The 19635-nt window shown below is 46.1% G+C and overlaps 1 protein-coding gene and 4 non-coding genes across 5 annotated transcripts in view; 2 read left to right on the forward strand and 3 right to left on the reverse strand.

The window, feature by feature from the left end:
* Positions 1–149: 149 nt before the first annotated feature.
* The window catches only part of LOC128886277 (circadian locomoter output cycles protein kaput), a 129769-nt gene continuing 110283 nt past the window's right edge, over positions 150–19635 (reverse strand). Inside the window, exons 5-11 of the mRNA XM_054140990.1 lie at positions 7107–7316; positions 3677–3971; positions 3458–3599; positions 2593–3060; positions 1496–2360; positions 584–855; positions 150–436 (exon numbers count right to left, since the gene is read on the reverse strand). Of these exons, the coding sequence (XP_053996965.1) occupies positions 625–855; positions 1496–2360; positions 2593–3060; positions 3458–3599; positions 3677–3971; positions 7107–7316 (2211 nt within the window). The 3' untranslated portion in view covers positions 150–436; positions 584–624. The remainder of the gene's footprint in view (positions 437–583; positions 856–1495; positions 2361–2592; positions 3061–3457; positions 3600–3676; positions 3972–7106; positions 7317–19635) is intronic.
* On the forward strand, positions 7835–7906 carry Trnam-cau (transfer RNA methionine (anticodon CAU)). Its single transcript has one exon. It is a non-coding gene; the product is annotated as a tRNA-Met (tRNA).
* Trnam-cau (transfer RNA methionine (anticodon CAU)) lies at positions 8705–8776 on the reverse strand. The gene has a single exon. It is a non-coding gene; the product is annotated as a tRNA-Met (tRNA).
* Trnam-cau (transfer RNA methionine (anticodon CAU)) lies at positions 8958–9029 on the reverse strand. Its single transcript has one exon. It is a non-coding gene; the product is annotated as a tRNA-Met (tRNA).
* Trnam-cau (transfer RNA methionine (anticodon CAU)) lies at positions 9370–9441 on the forward strand. The gene has a single exon. It is a non-coding gene; the product is annotated as a tRNA-Met (tRNA).

Raw genomic sequence — 19635 nt, forward strand, 5'->3', positions numbered from 1 at the left:
GTTCCACACAAAAGTTCTCCGGGGGACTTGTTTATCTTAGAATTAAATTTGAAAAAACGTAAATTTTTCTCCTCCCCCCCCCCCCCCCCCCCCCGCCCCCTATTATTCTACCGTTCCAACGTAAACGTTAATCTAAAATGGCGGCGAGATCGTAGGATGCACCGTGATGATCGCCTTTCACGCGTGTTCACTTTTGAAACTTCGAAATGCACGTCCCCCGGAGAACTTTTGTGTGGAACTTAACGATACGGATGAGCTAACGTAATCAGGCATACATACACATACGTCGTAGCAACGTCGGATACATTAACTGTAATGAGTATGTTATGTTACAGCACTATACGAGAATACTCTTAACAGTTTAACCAATATTATCTGTATGGTACAGTCGCGCGTCTTGCGATCCGGCCCGGTGAAACCATCTCCTGTGAGATATCTGCGAACAATTGAAAACAAAATCACGTTTTATTATGTGCAATTGACATGAAACCCACAATTCAAAGTGGGGTTAGTGCGGGAGCAAAAGCTCCTGAATCTCACACCCTATATATCATTTCCAAACCAGATAAGTAAGAAGAGTCACCTTGATCACTAAAACGGAGCGATGCTGAGGTCACGAAGAGACTATTGGTTGAGCAGGGTGTTAGTCACCTCAGAGATGGACAGCAAAGGACTCCCGGCGTCCGGTTTGGAATCTGTGGGACAGTTGAGCCCATTCCCCCCGATGACCCCACGTGTTGGTGCTGAGGGTGGTGGTGCGGAGGGTGGTACAAGACGTTGCTGTTGTTGGTGTTGCTGTCCTGGCCGATGCCCATGCCGACTCCCGTCCCCGTTCCCACAGCTGACGGGGGTGTGCTGCAACCGACAGTGCGTTCACCTGTTATTCGCAACCCCTTTCAACCCCTCGTTCGAACCTGTCATTGCGGTATTACATTATTTCACCTCTGTAGCTTTTCAATTCAACGCAATACTCGAGTCTTTTAATACAATGGATCTGTCCACATAACACAGACCGTTAGATAACATTTTCCACGATTCCTGAAGCTATTCTATGAAGAAAGAAAAAGACGCTTTACTCGGCAATAATTGTCAAGTTGGAAAATAAAAATGCGGACATGCAACATGTAATTGCCGCGCCCGGAGAGTTTGCACCTGAAGTCGAGTAGGATCCGTTGGATGGCGCCACCTCGATTTCAGGTGCGATCTCTCCGTGCGCGACTGATGTGATCGATCGATCGTGTTTACTTGATTGCAAAAACTATTCGGTGCTCGGATCATGCATGCCCAATAGACGAATACCTAGAGACGAGGTTCGATCGTATTCTACGTTAATTGTTCATTGTACAAAATAATCGGTATCATCAAAGTTCTCTATGTTTTCATAAAATCTGTGAGGCGGCAGTGACACTCACTGGGGCGCGTGCCTTGGTGGTGCGGGGTGGTGATGGTGGTAGGGATAGTACTGGTAGTGGTGGTGTTGCACTCCTTGCCATACCTCGGAGCCCGCTTCCCCGTGGCCATGGCCCGGATGAGAGTGCGCGTATCCGATAGTGCTGGCCGCTGCAGCTGCAGCTGCGGCCGCGGCCGCCGCCGCCGCTTGATACTGTGACGTAGTCACTGGGTACTGCTGTTGCTGTTGCTGCTGTTGATGATGTTGATGCTGCTGCTGAGACTGCGCCTTGGTTCTAGGGGAACTGGGAGCGGTCGTTTGTTGCTCGCCGGGGGATGTCTGCCGCCATTTGCACTCCCCGTTCATGGAGTTCATCTCTGCCAAGGATTTCAGGGGATCCCCGGTCGTGGCGTTGGTGGAATGGGTGGATGAATGGGTGGAATGCGGCGTTGGCGGGCTGTAGCTACCGTTGTTCCTCGGAGGTGTGCGCGAAGGTGGCGCCCCCCACATCAGGACTGTCTGTCGAGGCGCCTCGTTTCCGTAAACCTCGGGCTTAACATCTTCTATCTTCGGTGTGAGCACTCCGTTCGTCGGTCCGGTCACCGGAGAACTCCCAGCCGAATTGCTGGACGATGCACCACCTTCCAAGGAGTGCCTGCTGCCCGCGCGAACGGTGTTGATGTCGGCTGTTGCCGTGTGCATAGTCGACGCGCTTGCAACCGGACTTGCCGCGTAAGGTGAACCACTAACGCTGCTGGGGTGTCTCGTCTCCACGTAGCTGTACTTGGGAGACTCGCCTAATTGCTGGCAGTACAGTTTCTCCTCGGCTTTGCTCGTCAGCTGGTGCGTCTCGTAGGTGGGCAGGGAGACGTCTATGAATCCGTTGTACGGGGTACTCGTGTGGTAATCTGGGTAGTAGGAACCCAGAGGCCTGTACTGGAACAGGTTCTCCGTCGCTGCAGTGAGGTACCTGAGGATTGGAATTTGTGGATTAACTTGCAGTGCTCTTATTAGAGTGGTCCTGGACTATGTAGCTGAGGACCATACTTAAAGCATAGGTATAATCAAGAACTATTCTAAGGAGACCTAACTGGGGGTTGTGTGGGTCCTACATCACCGATAGGCTGTCCGGGGAATTTCCAAGTTAAAAATCAAAGCTCCCAAGCCAATACTCCTCTAATTGCAGATCCCACCATCCTCACCTATTGTCCAACGCAGTGGCCGGGTAGAGCGTCTGATGGTAGTTGCCCGTGTGACCAATGTACGTGGTCAACGAGGGATCCGTGCTCGCAGCGACCGCCGTTGGTGCATACGGTGTCGGGTACATCGTGTTCAAGTTGCTGTACGCTGCCGCCACCGCGGCAGCGGCGCTAGTATCCGCCGCGAGATAGTCCACGGACGCTACCGTTGGCGTGACTGGCGGCGACACCGACGACTGTGCGGAAAGCTTGGTGCGCTTGTTCCGACAGGTCGACAGGAAGTCCCTCAGTTGCGTCTTGTACCGCCTGTTCACTCGCTGGGACGTTGGCTGGCTTGGCAACGTCGGGGTCATTACGGACCCCGTGATACTATCGCTGTCCGAGAAGTAGCTGTTGGTCAGTCCGGCATCCAGGTAGCTTACTTTGAAGTCCATCGTTCGCTTCCCGAGGAGATCCCTGCCTTCCTCCTCCCTGTCGAGTGAAAAAGTTGGTCATTCGTTTTGGCTACATGGCAACACCTTCAGGTTCAACGCAGTGACTGGGGTAGCTCTATCGATAAAGTTTAACAATCGATAGCAGAGGTTAAGTACGTCAATGCTTCCATAGATACAAGGCAAAAGTATTTAGTGAATTTTTTAATTCTGCATAGGACAGAGGTCTTGTCAATTACGCTTTGTACTTGACGCTCGTGTCCGGCCAGAAAGATAAGCATATAGCTTTTTTCTGACGGACTTGTACTCCCCAGGCGCAGACGTCGTCTTAACATGTAGCGAAGGTTGAATGAGATATGGCTCGCACGGAACCGAGGTACGATACGTGCTCGGTACCGCGGTGAGCGTGTTAAAGAACCCCTCCCCGCTGTACTTACATGAGGGGTCTGTGTGTGCTAATGACGAAGTCAGGCTTCGAGTTTTTGTAGACCAATCTGGAACTGGTCTGCAGCCACTGCCATCCACCGTCCTTCTTCTGGAATCTGTACGCTATCATGCCCGAGGCTCCAGTTTTCAGCACTGAAATCGGATACCAGAGATTGTACAAACTGTTTTCGAACTTTCGACGAGATCAACTGGCTGAAATTATTGCTTACGTTCTTGGTGAGCACTCGCCACGTAGGCCAAATCGTCGTAATGGACTAGATCGTAGCCACCGAGGTTCCCAAGCTCCGCGTCCGAGTACCCAAGCAGCATCTTTCCTCGTTGGTCCATCGACACTAGCGCTAGATCCAGTTTGTGTTTGCTCTTGAACATCACGTCCTTCTGTGGCACTTCCAGGAGGGATGGTGGTCCAAAAGGTGTACACAGGGCAAACAGAGCTAACGGTGGTTCTTCCGTTTTCCTGTTTTGCCCGTGAAGGATCTTCACGCGTCCTCTGATGTCCAGACGCTGAAACCGAGGAGGATCTGGTGAGAACTTAAGCAAAGAGGATGTCAAGACTACTTCGGTGTTTTAAGGTGGCTAGGCAATCATTTTATAAGAGTGATCTTCACAGGACAGATTGATTGAACCTTTGGTAACACTCGTGACTACCAGGTGCCAGATCTTTCTCGCCATTTAGTTTGATTACTGATGCGACAAAACCCTACACAATGGCGTTGCCTGTCGCAGGGTCGTTCGTCGTCCGCGAAAAGAGGCATAAATCAAGGCCTGGGCAAAAGCGGGTCCAGCCTTTGGTCAGCCAGTCGCAGTGGCGGCAAAACACTAATTACCTTACAGCAAACAGCTAGCAAATACAGAGGTACGCGGGACAAAGACTATAAAGGGCCCACGGGAGCTCGCAATTCGTCCTGACCCATGCCAACCGCGCAAAAAGACGTCTGCTCTGACGTTTATGAAAATGAAACTGTAATCGTAAAAGCTTTACGGCGAGAACGACACCCAGACGCCCAGGCTAACTCTCTAGTTCGAGTTCATTTCGAAGTTAATCCTTTTTTGTGTGAATTTTTTAAAAACACTTTCGTTGGTTATTTGTATACTCTTGAATTAATTAAAAATAATAAAAAAAAATGCAAGAGGATTAATTCGGAGAGGGAATTATTTTGTTTGATAACTATTACGTAATTTCCGAGAGTAAACGTGTCTTCGTCTGCTCCCCGCCAAAAATGAAATCGATATCGAGTCTCGAGAGTATCTCGCATGCCCCATCGCAATTCCGTGAGCATTTCACGAGTACGCAACGTGGCTTTACTTCATTCATTGAAACACAAGGTCACGCGACCGGGGATGATACTTCGACCTCCGAAGGACTTTTCTCCTCGTTTGGCATCTAACGATAACCACCTCCCTCCACTCCACCCCCATAAGAACGTTCGATGGATCGTCGCAACTAGTGACTGTGATTTTACTCGAAATTTTCAAAATAAAATCATTTTATTATGTTCGTCACGCATTTCAGTCTGTGTTTAATTTTTAACTTCTTCGTGAAAAGAGGACAGAAATTCGGTGTTGAAAAATTTCGAGAATTCTCGGGACGGGACTCTCGAGTACGATCGTTGGTCGCGAGTTATCGATCGGATTTTTACGACATCAAATTTTCATAATTGCTACTGAGAGCCGCATTTAACCCCGTGGCTCGCGATAATGGTACTTAATTGCGTAGGAAAGGGGGTGGTTTCGCCCTGTTCGCCAGTAATTACTCTGTTTTTTCTCCCTGGTATCCGGGTGAATGGAATTACTGGGGCTTTTTTCTTGGCGGAAGTGTGTTTTTTTACCCAGAATTTAATGCTATCCTCGGTGGATTCTGTTGGTCATAATTACCACCCACTATGGAACAAAGTTTTTGCCATTTTTGGGGAAGAGAACCCCTTGGCGCAGGATAAAAACAAGATAGAGAAGGAATAGAACATTTTTTCCTCGTACTTCTTCTTCAGCCTATTTTTTATTCAGTCAACTTTTTTAAAAATATTTATTTGTACGCATACGTGTACTTTCAAATTGCAAATTCGTTAACACGTTGACTGCCAGACTAATACTATTGAAGATGTCTACTCTGATTAAATTTTGTGTACTGTAACTTGATCGAAATGCAAGTATTTCATTCAAATTCATTTTCTTCGACACTCAACTCTCAGAATTAATTTTTTCAGCGAAGAAAAATTAAATATTTCTTAAATTCATTACTTGGATATTTGAAAACACATTATGTGTTCGCGACTTGTACACGGGACGCTGGCGAATAGCTTCGTCCTTTTTGCGAGGGCTAGAACAGGTCGAAGAGGTCCGGCGCGGGAGGAACAAAGGCAGAAGTGGAAGATTCAAGGCGCGACTGGAAAAAAGCAATTACTCGAGAGAAAAGGAAACAGAACCGGTGGCGGTCCCTAACTTCACTCCTTCCTCTTTACGACAGTGAAATTATTAATTATTGTTTTGTATACCGAGCGTGAAGAAGTCCCTCGTACCAGTGGCGCATTACCCTATAGGCAAAGGACGTCTACCTAGGGCCGCCTAAAGAGAATCCTAAAACCTTTTTATCTTTAAACATTTTCCAAAGAAGGAATCGAGACAAACCTAAACGCCTCTTACAAAGGAACATATCCAACTTGGTGGGTACATTAAGCAGGTGAAAATAAAGGATACGTATTTTTTTTTTATAGCTGCCCAATTGCAAGTTTAGGGGTTGAAATAGTAGGAGGCAAATGTATCGTATTATATATCAATGAATTCGGAAAGCAATTTCCGTTCATTTTTGTCGTTATATAAATTTTTGTATCTCCTAAAATAATGTAACAACAAATTTTTTTGTTATAAACAAATTACATTTTACAAAATCTGTAACCACTTTGTGTTTTACCTCATGAAACCATGAAACTTTTCCCTAAGAAGATTTCTTATAAGCAGCTATAAAAAAATACGTATCACTTATTTTCGTCTGCTTAACATACCCACCAAGTTTCAACAAAATCAGAGACGGACAATTGGATATGTTCCCTTGTTAAACAGGATCTACTCTGTCTCTCCAATGTAATTTTTATGAGATTTCAAGGGCATCAATACTCCCTTCAATGGTACCGTACATCTTTATTCGTTTTCTTTTTCGAAGAGGAATTCTAATTCTGTCTCGAACCCCATGAAGGCATAGTGCGCTGCTGTCGTGTAAGCAAGCCGTTGCCAAACAGACCGTAGACCTTGTATTGCGATTATTTAACTCGAGTATCCGTCAGAGGCATTTGCATACACCTTCGTTTGCTGGCGTGTGTTCGGCGTTTAATTGATCGCGAGGATCGACGTGTACAGTGGCGAGCCTGTATCTCCGACACGGGGAATTGGACCGAAATTGCTGTTTATTTTATGCTGGATGGTGTTCATTCGCGACGAGGAAGTATTGTGCTACCGTGTACTCCAAAGACGAACGTGATCGGCGAAACAAACGATGAGAGGAGGAATGTTTGTATCTCTTCTTACAAATGTTTGCACACGTCCCCGTTTACTGTTATTGTTATTCATTAATCATTTTGTTTAGGGATAGATAGATAGTTGAATAAATATTTAAATATACGAAAATGTAGGTAAAATTATACTAACCAGGAAACCAGACGTGTTGTCCAGAAGACACCGGAAGCGTACGGTGAAACTGCGTTCCAGAAGATGGTTGTGTTGGGGCGAGAGGGCGTCGTGAAGGGGGAGGCTCGCACTTTCCGCTGGTAGAAAAGAGTTCCACATCAACTGCCTTTGCAATTCCTCTCGATCTTCGCTGTGTACCAATTCGTAGACACTTTGATGGACGATGTCGGACTGCGACAGAAAAGGAACGTTGTTTCATGAATAAATAGAAAATTGAAAGAGTTTTGAGGTCGAGTACCAACATATATATTCAACATGTTCAAGGTGGATATTATTTTATAAATCTAAGACGAAGGCTATCTAACCTGCTGAAATAATATTTAGGGGTGGTTTTCGTCGAAGCAGAGTGGCGCAGTGGAAGCGTTTTGGACGGGGTCCCAAAGGTCCGTAGATCGAAACCACGCTCTGATAAGTTTAATTTATTTTTTTTTTCAATTACATACGGTAAAAATTGTCGCGATGAACAGTGACGTATCAAGGTTGTACATAAGGAATAAATAAATATTTTAATTGTTATAGGATGAAGGTAACCTAGTGTAAATGTAAAAATCTAAAAGTTTTACGAAGGTGCCTAGCTCAGGGACGTTAAGCTTTCGCCATTGTGTCCCTATTCCCCCAGTTAATCTTCTGAGATGACTGTGGAGGTATCCTAACCTGCTGAAAAAATTTTTACGGGTTGTTTTCAACGAAGCAGAGTGGCGCAGTGGAAGCGTGCTGGGCCCATAACCCAGAGGTCCGTGGATCGAAACCACGCTCTGCTAAGAACGTTTTTTTTTTTAAATTAACTCTCCCACTTCCGTTACAATCTTTTGCATACCATTTTGTGTAATCATCGACATTTTTTCTTTCATGTTTCACCGACATTTCATTACATTTACTGTGATTAGAATAACTTCAGAATCTTCTTTTTCTTTATGGTCAGATAAAGTAGGGTGGCATTTACTATTATCCATTATACAGGGTGTCTACGTAGAAGTTCGGGCATACGGAGGGTGTCAATTCTGCAACAAATTTTTAACAAAAAATTACTTTTAGATATTTTCTTTGTGTCGCCTTATTCTCGAGAATTTTCACTTTTAATATATTTTCTGCGTTTTTGACTTGAAATTTTCCAACTCCCTGATGTGAAATCCAAATTTATTATGTAGATTTAACAAGTGAAAATTAGGTCAAACTTTACAATGTGAAAATTTAATAAAATTTGACTTTTTCTGTATTCATTTTACGCTTTCAAAGAGATAGTTTTTTGGTGGCACTCTTCGGGAAAAATTCCCTCGAAGTCTCAGCTTTCGAACGGTATTGTCAACAAAAATTGTACACTCTTAAAAGTGACTTAAAAGTACTTAAAAGTGAAAATTCTCGAGAATAAGGCGACACAAAGAAAATGTCTAAAAGTAATTCTTTGTTGGAAATTTGTTGTAGAATTGACACCCTCCGTATGTCCGAAGTTATACGTAGACACCCTGTAATCGACCCTCATATATTATTGCTCATCATGAAAATGTTTGCTGTGTATGATTGAAAGAAAAATAAATAAAAAAAAAAGGAAAAAGTATTCTTAGCAGAGCGTGGTTTCGATCCACGGACCTCTGGGTTATGGGCCCAGCACGCTTCCACTGCGCCACTCTGCTTCGATGAAAACAACCCTTAACAATTTTTCCAGCAGATTAGAATGATTACGTCTTATAACAAAAATTAAAATATTCATTTATTCCTTACGTACTGGCTCGATATGATACTGTTTGTCACAAAAATAAACACTGTATATGATTGCAAAAGAAATAAATAGAAAAGCAAAAAAAAAATTAAACTTAGCAGAGCATGGTTTCGATCCACGGACCTCTGGGTTATGGGCCCATCACGCTTCCACTGCGCCACTCTGCTTCGATGAAAGCAACCTCTAAATATTTTTTCCTAGGTTAGAATGTTAATAATTTATTTTAGTTATTCACTGAAAAACTGTAACACTCGACCATATTTTATTTTCAGTCTTCCACTGAGAAATAAATAAATAATGCAACGTAAAAGGGTGTTAAACAAAAATGCATTCAATAGTATTGTTACTTCAGTCAAAATATTAAAATGTTTATCTATAGACAAAGACTCACACGCAAAGACACGTTGTTATAGGTTATATTGACATTATTAATGACACAAGTTATTGATTTTTTCTGTCTGGCTTTAATCCCCCTATAAGCGAAATTAAGAAAGTCTCTATCACAACAGCAGAGTGGCGCAGTGGAAGCGTGCTGGGCCCATAACCCAGAGGTCCGTGGATCGAAACCACGCTCTGCTAAGAACAATTGAAGTTCATTTTTTTTTACTTTTTTCTTTACAATTCCATAGCAAGTACCTTAACTTAACATATTTGCTAAATAAACAATTTTTTTAAACCGATTTGTCTGTTATTTTATTGAAATTGTATGCGTTACACTATTGCATTGTATAGAACCCATATATCATTGCATTCAAATTCTATTCTTCATCTATTGTTCAATGGATAATGCAAATCTTTGTATAATAATTCTGATTTAAGTAAAAATTAGCAGGATATTAATGTATCTCCGAAGGTAATGCCTTATCGCGCTCGTCTCGAGGTATTGATCCGCTAGCTCACGTGATATACAACTTTTGGGATGGGAACCAAAATGTACTAGCTTTCTGTATGTAAATGACAGGAAAGATGAAATTAAACTTTCGTGCCGATTTAACGAAATAATTGATGCCTGAAGAGGCACGAGAACGCTCAGGTCAACTAGGTACGCATGGACAGTATTTGATATATTGCGATACCACTTAATTAAAAAACAAAATTTTAACCTTTTGCACTCGAGCGGCACCGATACGGCGTCCAGCCGATTTGAACTGTCAACTAGAGCGGCGCCCCGTGATTTGAAGTCTTAAATGGTGGCGTAAGCTTTGTTCGGGGAGATGGAAATTTCCCTGATCAATTCATACATTTTGTATAAACTAGAAAAGACCAAAAAAGAGGAAAAGCCACTGAGCGATCTGCGATTTCTGAAAACACTTGTCGAACAATTGAGAAAATTACATCACCAGCAACGAGAGCAAGCGTCTACGTCGCATTCCGATGAAATCCGACTAAACGGGAAGCTTCGCGTAATACTAAAAGGGTCAAAAAGGGTCTGCAAGGTTTGTTCTGACTGTAACACGCCTGGAGGTAGGCGGGAAATTTCGTATTACTATGATACGTGTCCTAACAAACCTAGGATGCATCTTGGATATTGTTTTCCAAAATATCACACCAAAATTAATTACATAGTGTAATATTTATCGAAGTTTGTTGTTTTCGACATATAAATGAATAAACTGGTGGAATTTTATTATTTGTATACATTTGTTTGTTTATAAGTGTTTTTAAAGTACTTGTAAAGTGTTTGGCGAATTTGGCCGAAATCGTCTGGAGTTTCTGGTACGCGCAAGCGAAAAAGCCCTCGAGTGCAAAGGGTTAATCCTTTGTATATTCAGAATTTAGAAAACTCTGCCTATACACCTGAGTACTTTGAGCACTTCCAAAGACTTAATCCCACAAGTGTCCTACAGGAATACCCACTCATCTTTTCAAGGATTCTCGATGCAACTTGCACCCCCGAATGCGTCGGCCAGCCACGAACCAACAGAGTCCGAGGGGAGCCAAGGGGGGCGCAGGAGGCAGCGCGCGGCATTATTTCAGGAAATATCTGATCGGTCGTGACGTCGCGACGGCGACATAGGCGCGCATACGGCACCGTGTAGCTACACGTGTCCGACGCACTTTATCGCGCATAATTAATCCGCCGGCCCTAGCAGCGACGGACGATGAGCCCGTGTGCACGAGGAGCCCATAGTTTCCTCGTTCCCTGCTCGTGGAAAAACGAGCAGAGGAAGTATCTCGGCAGTTACCTCTCTTTCTCTGTGTTTGGCGAATACCCGGTACGCGTATGACTCCCAATCGGGTGATCGCCTAAGAGACGCACCCCGCAATACCACGACACAGCCGTACCCAGGCTAGAAAATAGATCGAATTAACAGGCCAGGTTGATCCGTGGCCACGGTTGTTCGGCCTTCGACGCCCGGAATAATGCAATAAATCAGCCCGCTGGAAATGATACGGACGCTCGCCGTTCGAACCTGTACGTACCGGTCGTAGAAATAGGAAGAGGACTTTTACGACGTTGCCAGGGCTCGTCGGACCAGAGACTCGTTCACAGTAGGTGGATAAAGGACTCCTGCGGCGATTAATTTTAACGAAAAGATGGAACAGTTCGTTTATTTTTCTATTTATAGTATGCACAACCTGTTGGTTTCCTGATATCTGTTTGAATAAACAGATTGTGTTTGTTTTGTTCAATCAATCGCTACGACATCACTTTCTGCACTTGAAGTATTTGTGGAAGAGGTACATTATTAGTGTCATCGCGTGGGAAAGGGCTCACGCCGCCGACACTGGGGGTGTGACGTCAGACAGGTGAGGATGGCCAGTGGCGGCGACGCTTGGCCTTACCCGCGTGATGCCCATGGTCGATTCACACTCTAGTCTTCATTATGATTCTTGATCTTCAAATCTAGCAAGGATAGTGAAATTAAAATCAGGTAAATCAACCCTCAGGGGCTGTAGCATGCGCGTACGCAGCTACAGTACGAGGCTAGCGATCTCGAGGTACCCGAGCTATAGGAGAGCCAGCAGCTCAATCCTGGATCGTTGAGGTGACTTTTTATTTAATATTTGAGCAGCTGATATCGAGGGAAGTTGAATGCGAATGGATACTGTGACCCAGAAGTGACCTTGGACTATTTGCGGATTAAATATTCAGAATGATTTTCTTCGCTGGTATTCGCTGGCGGTTTCAACCGCTAGTAGTTGTACCTTGGTACTTGGTAAGGAACGACATAGGTGGGAGAGCATCTACCTACATGAGGGCACATGGAACCCACGGTTGGATCCTTCAAAGCAGCTCGTTCGATTGCATAATTCCCGCGATGCACGCGTCCCGAGGTAACCGGCGGAGGAACGGCTCGAATTGTCGCGATAGGCCATTAGCTGGTCATAGTTGTCCGTGGCTCGGTTAACCGGGAATAATATAATAAATCACGCGATAGAAGGGAACGGTAGGTTTCGAGGTACTGTTGCATTTCCGATAGGCGGAACAGCGTAGCTAGCGCTCGTGTCTCGTACTGTAACGTTCGTGTCGGCGGCGCACGGATCTCACGACTTCCATGTTACCCACACCATCCCCTGCGTTGCGATATTACTGACGGGTGTCGATAATGGAATGCCCCGGTGTGTCTGGGTTATTGCACATTTTTTTTTAAATTCCTCCGAATTTACAAGCTGGAATTACGCAGTAGAAACTAGAATAAAAAGTAGAAGACTTAGGTATTCAAAATTTGTCACGTGCATTCGTGCACCTTTGGATATAAGAGGGGTACAGAGGGGGGAGGGGACTTTAGTCTCGAGACTCGAATACTTAAGGAAGAAATTATTTTAATTTAATTTACTTACACTTTTGTAATCAACTATGATTGGGACTCTCGTTTTAGTATACGTGCGTTTGTAATTTTATTCCAGGGATGAGCAACCGGACACTGCGCGAGAACGGACACTACCTGGCGTCACAGAGGGGAGATATCACAGGAGTGGGGTGCACTTTCGTCTACCGCGGTTACTTACAAACTGACAGGCCGTTCCACGTGACGTGTCATTCTTGCTATCTCCCCACCCGTCATTCATCACGCGTGCGCGTCGATGGTCCATGGTGGCGCCGTTGGCCCAAACGTCGCCCATCCCTATTCGGATGGCTGTATCCTGAATTTTCATTTAAGATTTCAGGATGACATTCACAGAAGCTTAAGTTTCAAGGAAATCACACAAAAATACGATTCCTTATGGATCTCTACAAGCTTGAAAGCCTGCAGGATCCAGAGCACCCTATCGGGTAACTTAGCATCTGCTTCAAGATTTCAATAAGATCTTTCTCTTTGAAAACGAACGAGAACTGCCCTCTTTGGATCACGATCCGACTTATGGTAGTCGAAGGCTCGGAGGATTACTACAGCACGTATCTGAATCGAGCTAACGAGCAATGGCGACCGATGAACGGAGAACACAACGACACCGTGGAACACGGGTTCCCCCGTGGCCCCGCCGGGTGCGGAATACTCGACGGCCATAAAACTCGATCTCTCAATAAATATACGAACGTAGCGAGTCGCTTGGCGCATCGGGGAAGGCTCTGTGTCCTGGCTGAAGCCCTCTGCTCCATGGGGTCCTGAATTCAACCGGGTACCGGGATTCCCCGGCCGGTCTAGTCGCAACCCCGCTGCGCATTCCGTTTGCTCTAATTTTAATTAAAGGGTTATACACACGATTTCCGTGGTAATCGAGCTGGCGGGGCTGGCCCCATACTTCATCGGGACACAGTGGACGTGTAATTGCTCCGCGTCGCCCTTTATTCTGCCCCGCCAACATGGCTCGGCCAATTTTATTCCCGTCCCGCGGCCCTGGTCCTGCGTATATCAAGCCCCGGCGTACTGGCGTACGTGTAATTTTCATTAATACGTGATTTATTCCGGCCCGGCGTGATTTATGGAATTATATCGACGCCTCCTATCGTCGCCCGTGACGTACCAGTCGGCGAGACACCGGCCTCTCGCGGTGACGTTCCGATTCTTTCGACTCTCCAGACTTTCAGCTCGTGGGTGTGCATGGTAGAAACGACGGGTATGGTTAGATTGTCTCAGAGTTTAATTGAAGGTATCAGTGGAGTTAGAAGACACTTTGGATGATGCCTGGAAGTTGGAGAATTTCAAGGGGGTCATACGAGAGATGCTGAGCACTCTGTAGGGGGAAGTTTGTTTTGTCAACTTTAATTTTAGTTGCCACTTTAAGTAAAGGTGGCAAGAAAGACTTCTCTATAAATGACGCTACAGTCAGTCCCATAAATATTCATATCCTCTATGTCTATTGAAGAAATGCATTTAAATTACTCATATACGTATTTATAATAAAAAATTAATTTGGTAATATCAAAACTATTATTTAGTTCAGTCAAGCTTCTTCAATAGATGGTACGAATATTTATGAGATTGACTGTATATCGAGCTATCCTAATTTCAAATGCGTTTCTCGGTGCAGGACTGTTGATACAAAGATCGAAAGATTTCCAGAAGAATACCCCACACCAAAGGTGATTCCCCTACAGGCGTAGGCGTTCCCAACTGTTAATTCGAGTCCCCGAGGACCCAGAGAGTCGAATCCTCGAAATCTAGTGTTCGAACCCCCATCAGTCTCAGCGATCGTCATCCCGGGCATCTGGGAAGCCAGGGGGGCGGAGGTGAAGGAACAGGACGGGCAGACAGGACAGAGACGAAGGGGCGGGCGGGTGGTTGGGTAAAAAAAAAAAAAAGAAAATAGAGCAAAAGAAGGCGAGGCCTTTCGCATTCTTCGCAGGAATGTAAATCAAGTCTGCCAAGGGAGCGGGACCGCTTCGATGCCGGCGGGGGTGCGCTAGCGTCTCCACTAAATAATTACAAGCTCTTAATTAACGACGAGGGCCGATCGTAAAGCCATCCACGGACTCGGCCGCTCCGTCCCGCGGATGCATGTTTCGAGATTATTTAAACGAGCAATGGTAACAAACGTTACCGGGCCTTACCGGCAAACCGCCCGTCGCTGGTAACTGGCCGCGGAGGTTCCAGGGGAAAAATAAACACGAACGGACGGCCGGGGGAAAATAAAATGGAGGGGGCAAGAGAAAGAGGCACAGGGTGGGGTCAACGAATTTCGCTGGGCGCTCGGATCTTCCTGCAAGGCGACCGACACCTTGCCCCGAGGATCGCTAATCGCGACCATAGAACAAGAGAAGGAGGAATGGTTCAAACGGGATAGAATCTGTTCTCCCCCGATGCCTATTCTTTATGTTCACCCTCCACCACGCGACTCCGAAGTCATGTGCACCGTCTACTCATCTACAGTCCCTATATATACAGTTATTATCAGTTTGTTAATAACCCTAGGAATTTTCTATTCGTAAAAATTAAATTACAATAGTACGAGAAAAAAGATTATTCAGGTCTGAATGCGTTAACAATCAAAAAAGCTTTAATAACGATAGGAATAACCTGTGTTTACATCCACCAACTCTAAAAGTTTCTATAGAACCGAGGGAATCCATTTCTTTCCATCTCTGATGCGCCAAAGCTAGGATCACCGAGGTCTCCCCAAAAGCAAAAGACGTCTCCAAACGTAGAAACAAATTGAACACCGTTCCTCCCGTAGAACAGCCGCCTACATCGTTATCGGACGAGAGGGCAACGACAAACGGTCGAACGGGATTGCGCTTGGATCGCGTTCACGTAAATCCCGACGCGCGTCCGCGAGGCTCGGTGATAAATCAGCGTGGACGCCGGGTGAAATCGACGTAAACACGATTCGGCGCGATCAAAGGACCCACTACAAATTGAAACAAATCAGCCGGCTAATAATAATTAATCCGCGGGCCGCATTAATTATCGAAAGCCGACTGGACGACCACCCGCCCCCTGGACGGGGGTTCCCTCGGCCCGCCGCGCATGAAACCTCCTTACGGGGCCTGAGCACGAACACGCGCGCGTTTTTTGCGCGATACGAGGGGCCGGCGTGCGCGATAATGCGAGGCGGAACGCGGCGATACCGAAAGTTGAGCTCTCAATTACGCTCGAGAGTTATGAACGAGCCCCCTTCCACCCCCTTTTCGATCTTCTTTGTATCCACCAAGCGGACCTTGTATAGACCAAAGGGGAGGGGAAATTGCTCCGGGCCAGGCAGGATCGCGTCTTCATTAGCGGCTATTAATTGTCAAAATGCGCCACATAATTCAGCGCGTGCGAACCGGCCGCTCGTTGCCACGGCTAAGCTGTATTTAAAGTTAACGCGGCCAATTGATTTCTAATGGATGCCTCTGGGCCGCGGAGATCCTTTGCCGGGCCCATCGTTGCCTGGACGAGGCGGAGGGCCGCGTTGTTGTGGTCTGTGGGGAACACGAGGATCGTAGAAAGGGGATTTAATTCCTAGCTCAAATGCCGGGAGACATCGAAGGTGGACCTGCTGGTACAGTGCTCTGAGATGTTGAGAAGAAGGTTGAATTGCGAGTATCAGTTGTTGAGATTCGTAAGACACAGTGCAGAGGTTGTGGTGTAAAGGAAGGAGAAGAATACTAGAATGTTAACAATAACCGTCCTCCAGTAACAACGACTTAACCCTGGATGCCAAGATACATAATCAATATAACCGTATCGTCTAAGTTATTATTTTTATAACAAAATCCTTTCTAATAATTCCTAATCCAAATTGCAGTAAACATATTCGCTGGCCAATTGTAATCAATCTGAATTTGTAGCATAGCCAACAGATGTCTACACGCGAGGACTTCCACCCCCCAAGACGCAATCCCAGATTCCCTCTAATCTCAACCCAGACCAACTTCCCCAACCCCCACATCTGGAAACTGTCTCAACCCCATCCCTCCTTCAGAGAACTCTCCCGCCTGTCTTTTCTCCCTTCCTTTCCGCCATCAGATTTTCCATGGTTCGCGAAGGTCGGTCCCGCGGCCGATAAACACCCTTTGACCTTTCAGTTAAGTTATTACTTTTATCCGACGCGGGTCACGAGCCGCATAAAGGCTCGTTGAGCATTGAATCGACTCTATCAGGCCAATTAAGCCGCATGCCAACTCCGCGAACAATCGCGAGCCGGTCACCCCCGTCTCCAACCCCCGCTTTCCCGTCGCTTTTTTCCTTGCCCCCCGTTTCTCGCGTGAGATACGGAACTAAAGAGTACGGAGTCCCGGCTCGTGAATTACCGCGAGGAACATTGCGGCCCGACGCTGTCATTACGCGGTTTTTCTCCGAGTTCTAGGTGATATCGAGTGGCGGCCTGGGCAGGAGGGAGCGAGTATGGAGGTACGCTTTCTGCGGAGTTACAGGGCCGTGTAATCGCGTCATCCGAAACGCCCCGCGATTACGTCGGCTCGGATACACGGTCATCGAGTCGGGAAATCATCGGCCACACCGTTTCTTTACAATGTGTTCCAACGGTTACACGTTTGCGTGCTCTGACTACGTTCTAGGAACTCGTCAAGTGTCAACCAGTGCTCGCCGTTCGCCGTTCGAGAAGCCGTCGGGAGTCTGAGGTTCCTTACTCGTCGTTAATTTGCTCCGGGATCTGAGGATGATGACGGCTGGACTTGGGGTGGTTCAACCCTTCCACTTATAATTAGCTTTAACGAACGTATATCGTGTTCGGCAGTGTCCTTCGTCATTTCCAAAGTATTCTTAAGTATTTTTAAGCGTCCATTATCCTTTAGGGTCGCTATATTCTCGAGGGCCTAACATTGATAACAAGGGAACCGAAAGGAGGAAGAAAGTTGAGGGAAAATACACCCTCGTGGAAATCGCTGCGTCGCACACTTCGTTCCTCTTAAATATCCCCTAATCAGTAAGAAAAATCATCGTCGTCCCCGGGTATCGTGACGTGTGTGCGAACCGTTTGCGTGCCTGGTTACATCTCAATGAATGCTGGCGCAAAGTCGACCGGAGGAATTATTCCGACCTGCCGCTTTTCCTTATTTTATATAAACAAATTACCTGTTAAATGCGTTCGAGAGACGAAGCGCGAAGAAAAAAAAGGGGTCGAATCAAGATTGCCGCGGTATCTCGAATAACATTTAACGACCCCTAACGTTTTTCAAACGCTTCCTTTTCTCTCTATAATATATTCCTTGATATCGTGCTCAACATTACTCGATAGTCTCAGAAATCGATCTCGAAGCATTTGGAATTTTATTATTCCGTGTTTTCTTGAAAACGATTTTCAAGGTTTTGTATTAATTCAAGCGTTTAAATTTAAACTGTCTAAGTAAGTCAAACGCTTTGATAATTTATGTTCGGTTGGCCAAAAGGCACAAATTTCTGTGTAAAAGTTTAAATTTGTACGTGTCATGGTTCTCCAGGCAAAAGTTCTCGAAATATTCTAACCTCAATTCGCGGGACAGTCGAGCGGCCATTGCTGTGAGAGCCGAAGTGGAGGGCGAGAGCACGTGGTTCCGAGCGATCGCCCCGCGAAATTTGTTTACAAGGAACGCGAGATTGTAACGCGTTTTCCTTTGTCCCGCGGTACACGGGATCATCGGATCGGAAAATCATCATTCGTCGTTTCCTGCAATTACACTTTGCTGCACAAAAGAGCTCGCGTGCGTTTCTGGTGTACAGTCATCGTGCGTCGGGAAATCATCATCCGTCATTCTTTTTCTCCGCGCTTCTCCTCTATTTTTCTTTTCGTGGTTTCTTCTCCCAGTGTGTCGCGCGTCGCGTGCGTGGCTGCGTGCGTGCAGATCGCATTTCGGTGTGTTCACCGGGGGTTGAACGATATCGTTCTGTTCCGGGTAGGAAGGCGAATTGCTTTTTCTTCGTTTAATCCGTCTCTTCCCTGATTTCATGGAGTCTGTTCATCGTTCCCACTCGCATTACTTGTACCTTGGACTGTCAGCAGTCTCAGGATTTCCTCGACTCGTTATTAGACTGGTTACCCCCATAGTTGCACGAATCTTGGTACTCGCGAGGAAACCTCGTGCTCGTTTCTGTGGGACTATCAGGGCTTTAACTAACCGTGCCCTTATTTTCATAAGCACGATTCCATTAAATTGATCAAAAAGCGAGGCAATTCTTGAGCGAGGGATATCAGAATTGCCACCTACTCCGCTTTCAAGTTAAGTCTGATTTTGTCACTCTAAAGTGCGACTTATTGTTCTCCTAGAACTCTGAATCTAGTACTTGGCGTAGCCCAGTTTCCCTCGACTTGGCGTTAACGGTAAGGGTGACAGCACGCGTCACCTCGATATTGGACGTGGATTGCGAAAGGTTGAAGGTTAGGGTAGGCAGCGAGTGGTCCGCGACAGAGAGACGGTCGTGTGACGAGTGAAAGTTGGACAGGAGACGCGAAGGTATCGGGCAGCCATGATGATAGTCCGCTTCTTTTAAAAAATGTACGCCCGTCGTTCAGTCGAGGGAAAAGGGTGCGTTGATGCGAGCATATGGGGGATGCTTGCGTAAACGTGACACGTAGAACGAAGCTGACGGGCCTGGCGTGACCGGGGAGTGCTGGGTGTGGACACAAGTCGACTGAAGATAAACGAACGCTGAGGGTGTAGGTACTGTGCCTAGAATTACGCTGTAACGAGAGAATGGGAAGGAAAATATCACCGTTCGGCCCGATAAATACATTGTTTTCTCCAGGTTTGGAGACACGCAATAGGCGTGCGAAAGGTTGACGACGTCCTAGAGGCGACGTTCTGATTGTCTGGACGGTTGCAGGCTATCGGGCCTGATCCACATTATACCACGGTTATGTTTGGTCAGAGGAACGTTAGGCGTGCCTTTTTGAGAGCTTGTGCTGCCTTTGACTATGGTTGTTTGGGTCGTTTAATATTGAGTGAGTCAAGACATACAGGATTTG

This window comes from Hylaeus anthracinus, unplaced genomic scaffold, assembly GCF_026225885.1.
Source record: "Hylaeus anthracinus isolate JK02 unplaced genomic scaffold, UHH_iyHylAnth1.0_haploid 0, whole genome shotgun sequence".
NCBI lineage: Eukaryota > Metazoa > Arthropoda > Insecta > Hymenoptera > Colletidae > Hylaeus > Hylaeus anthracinus.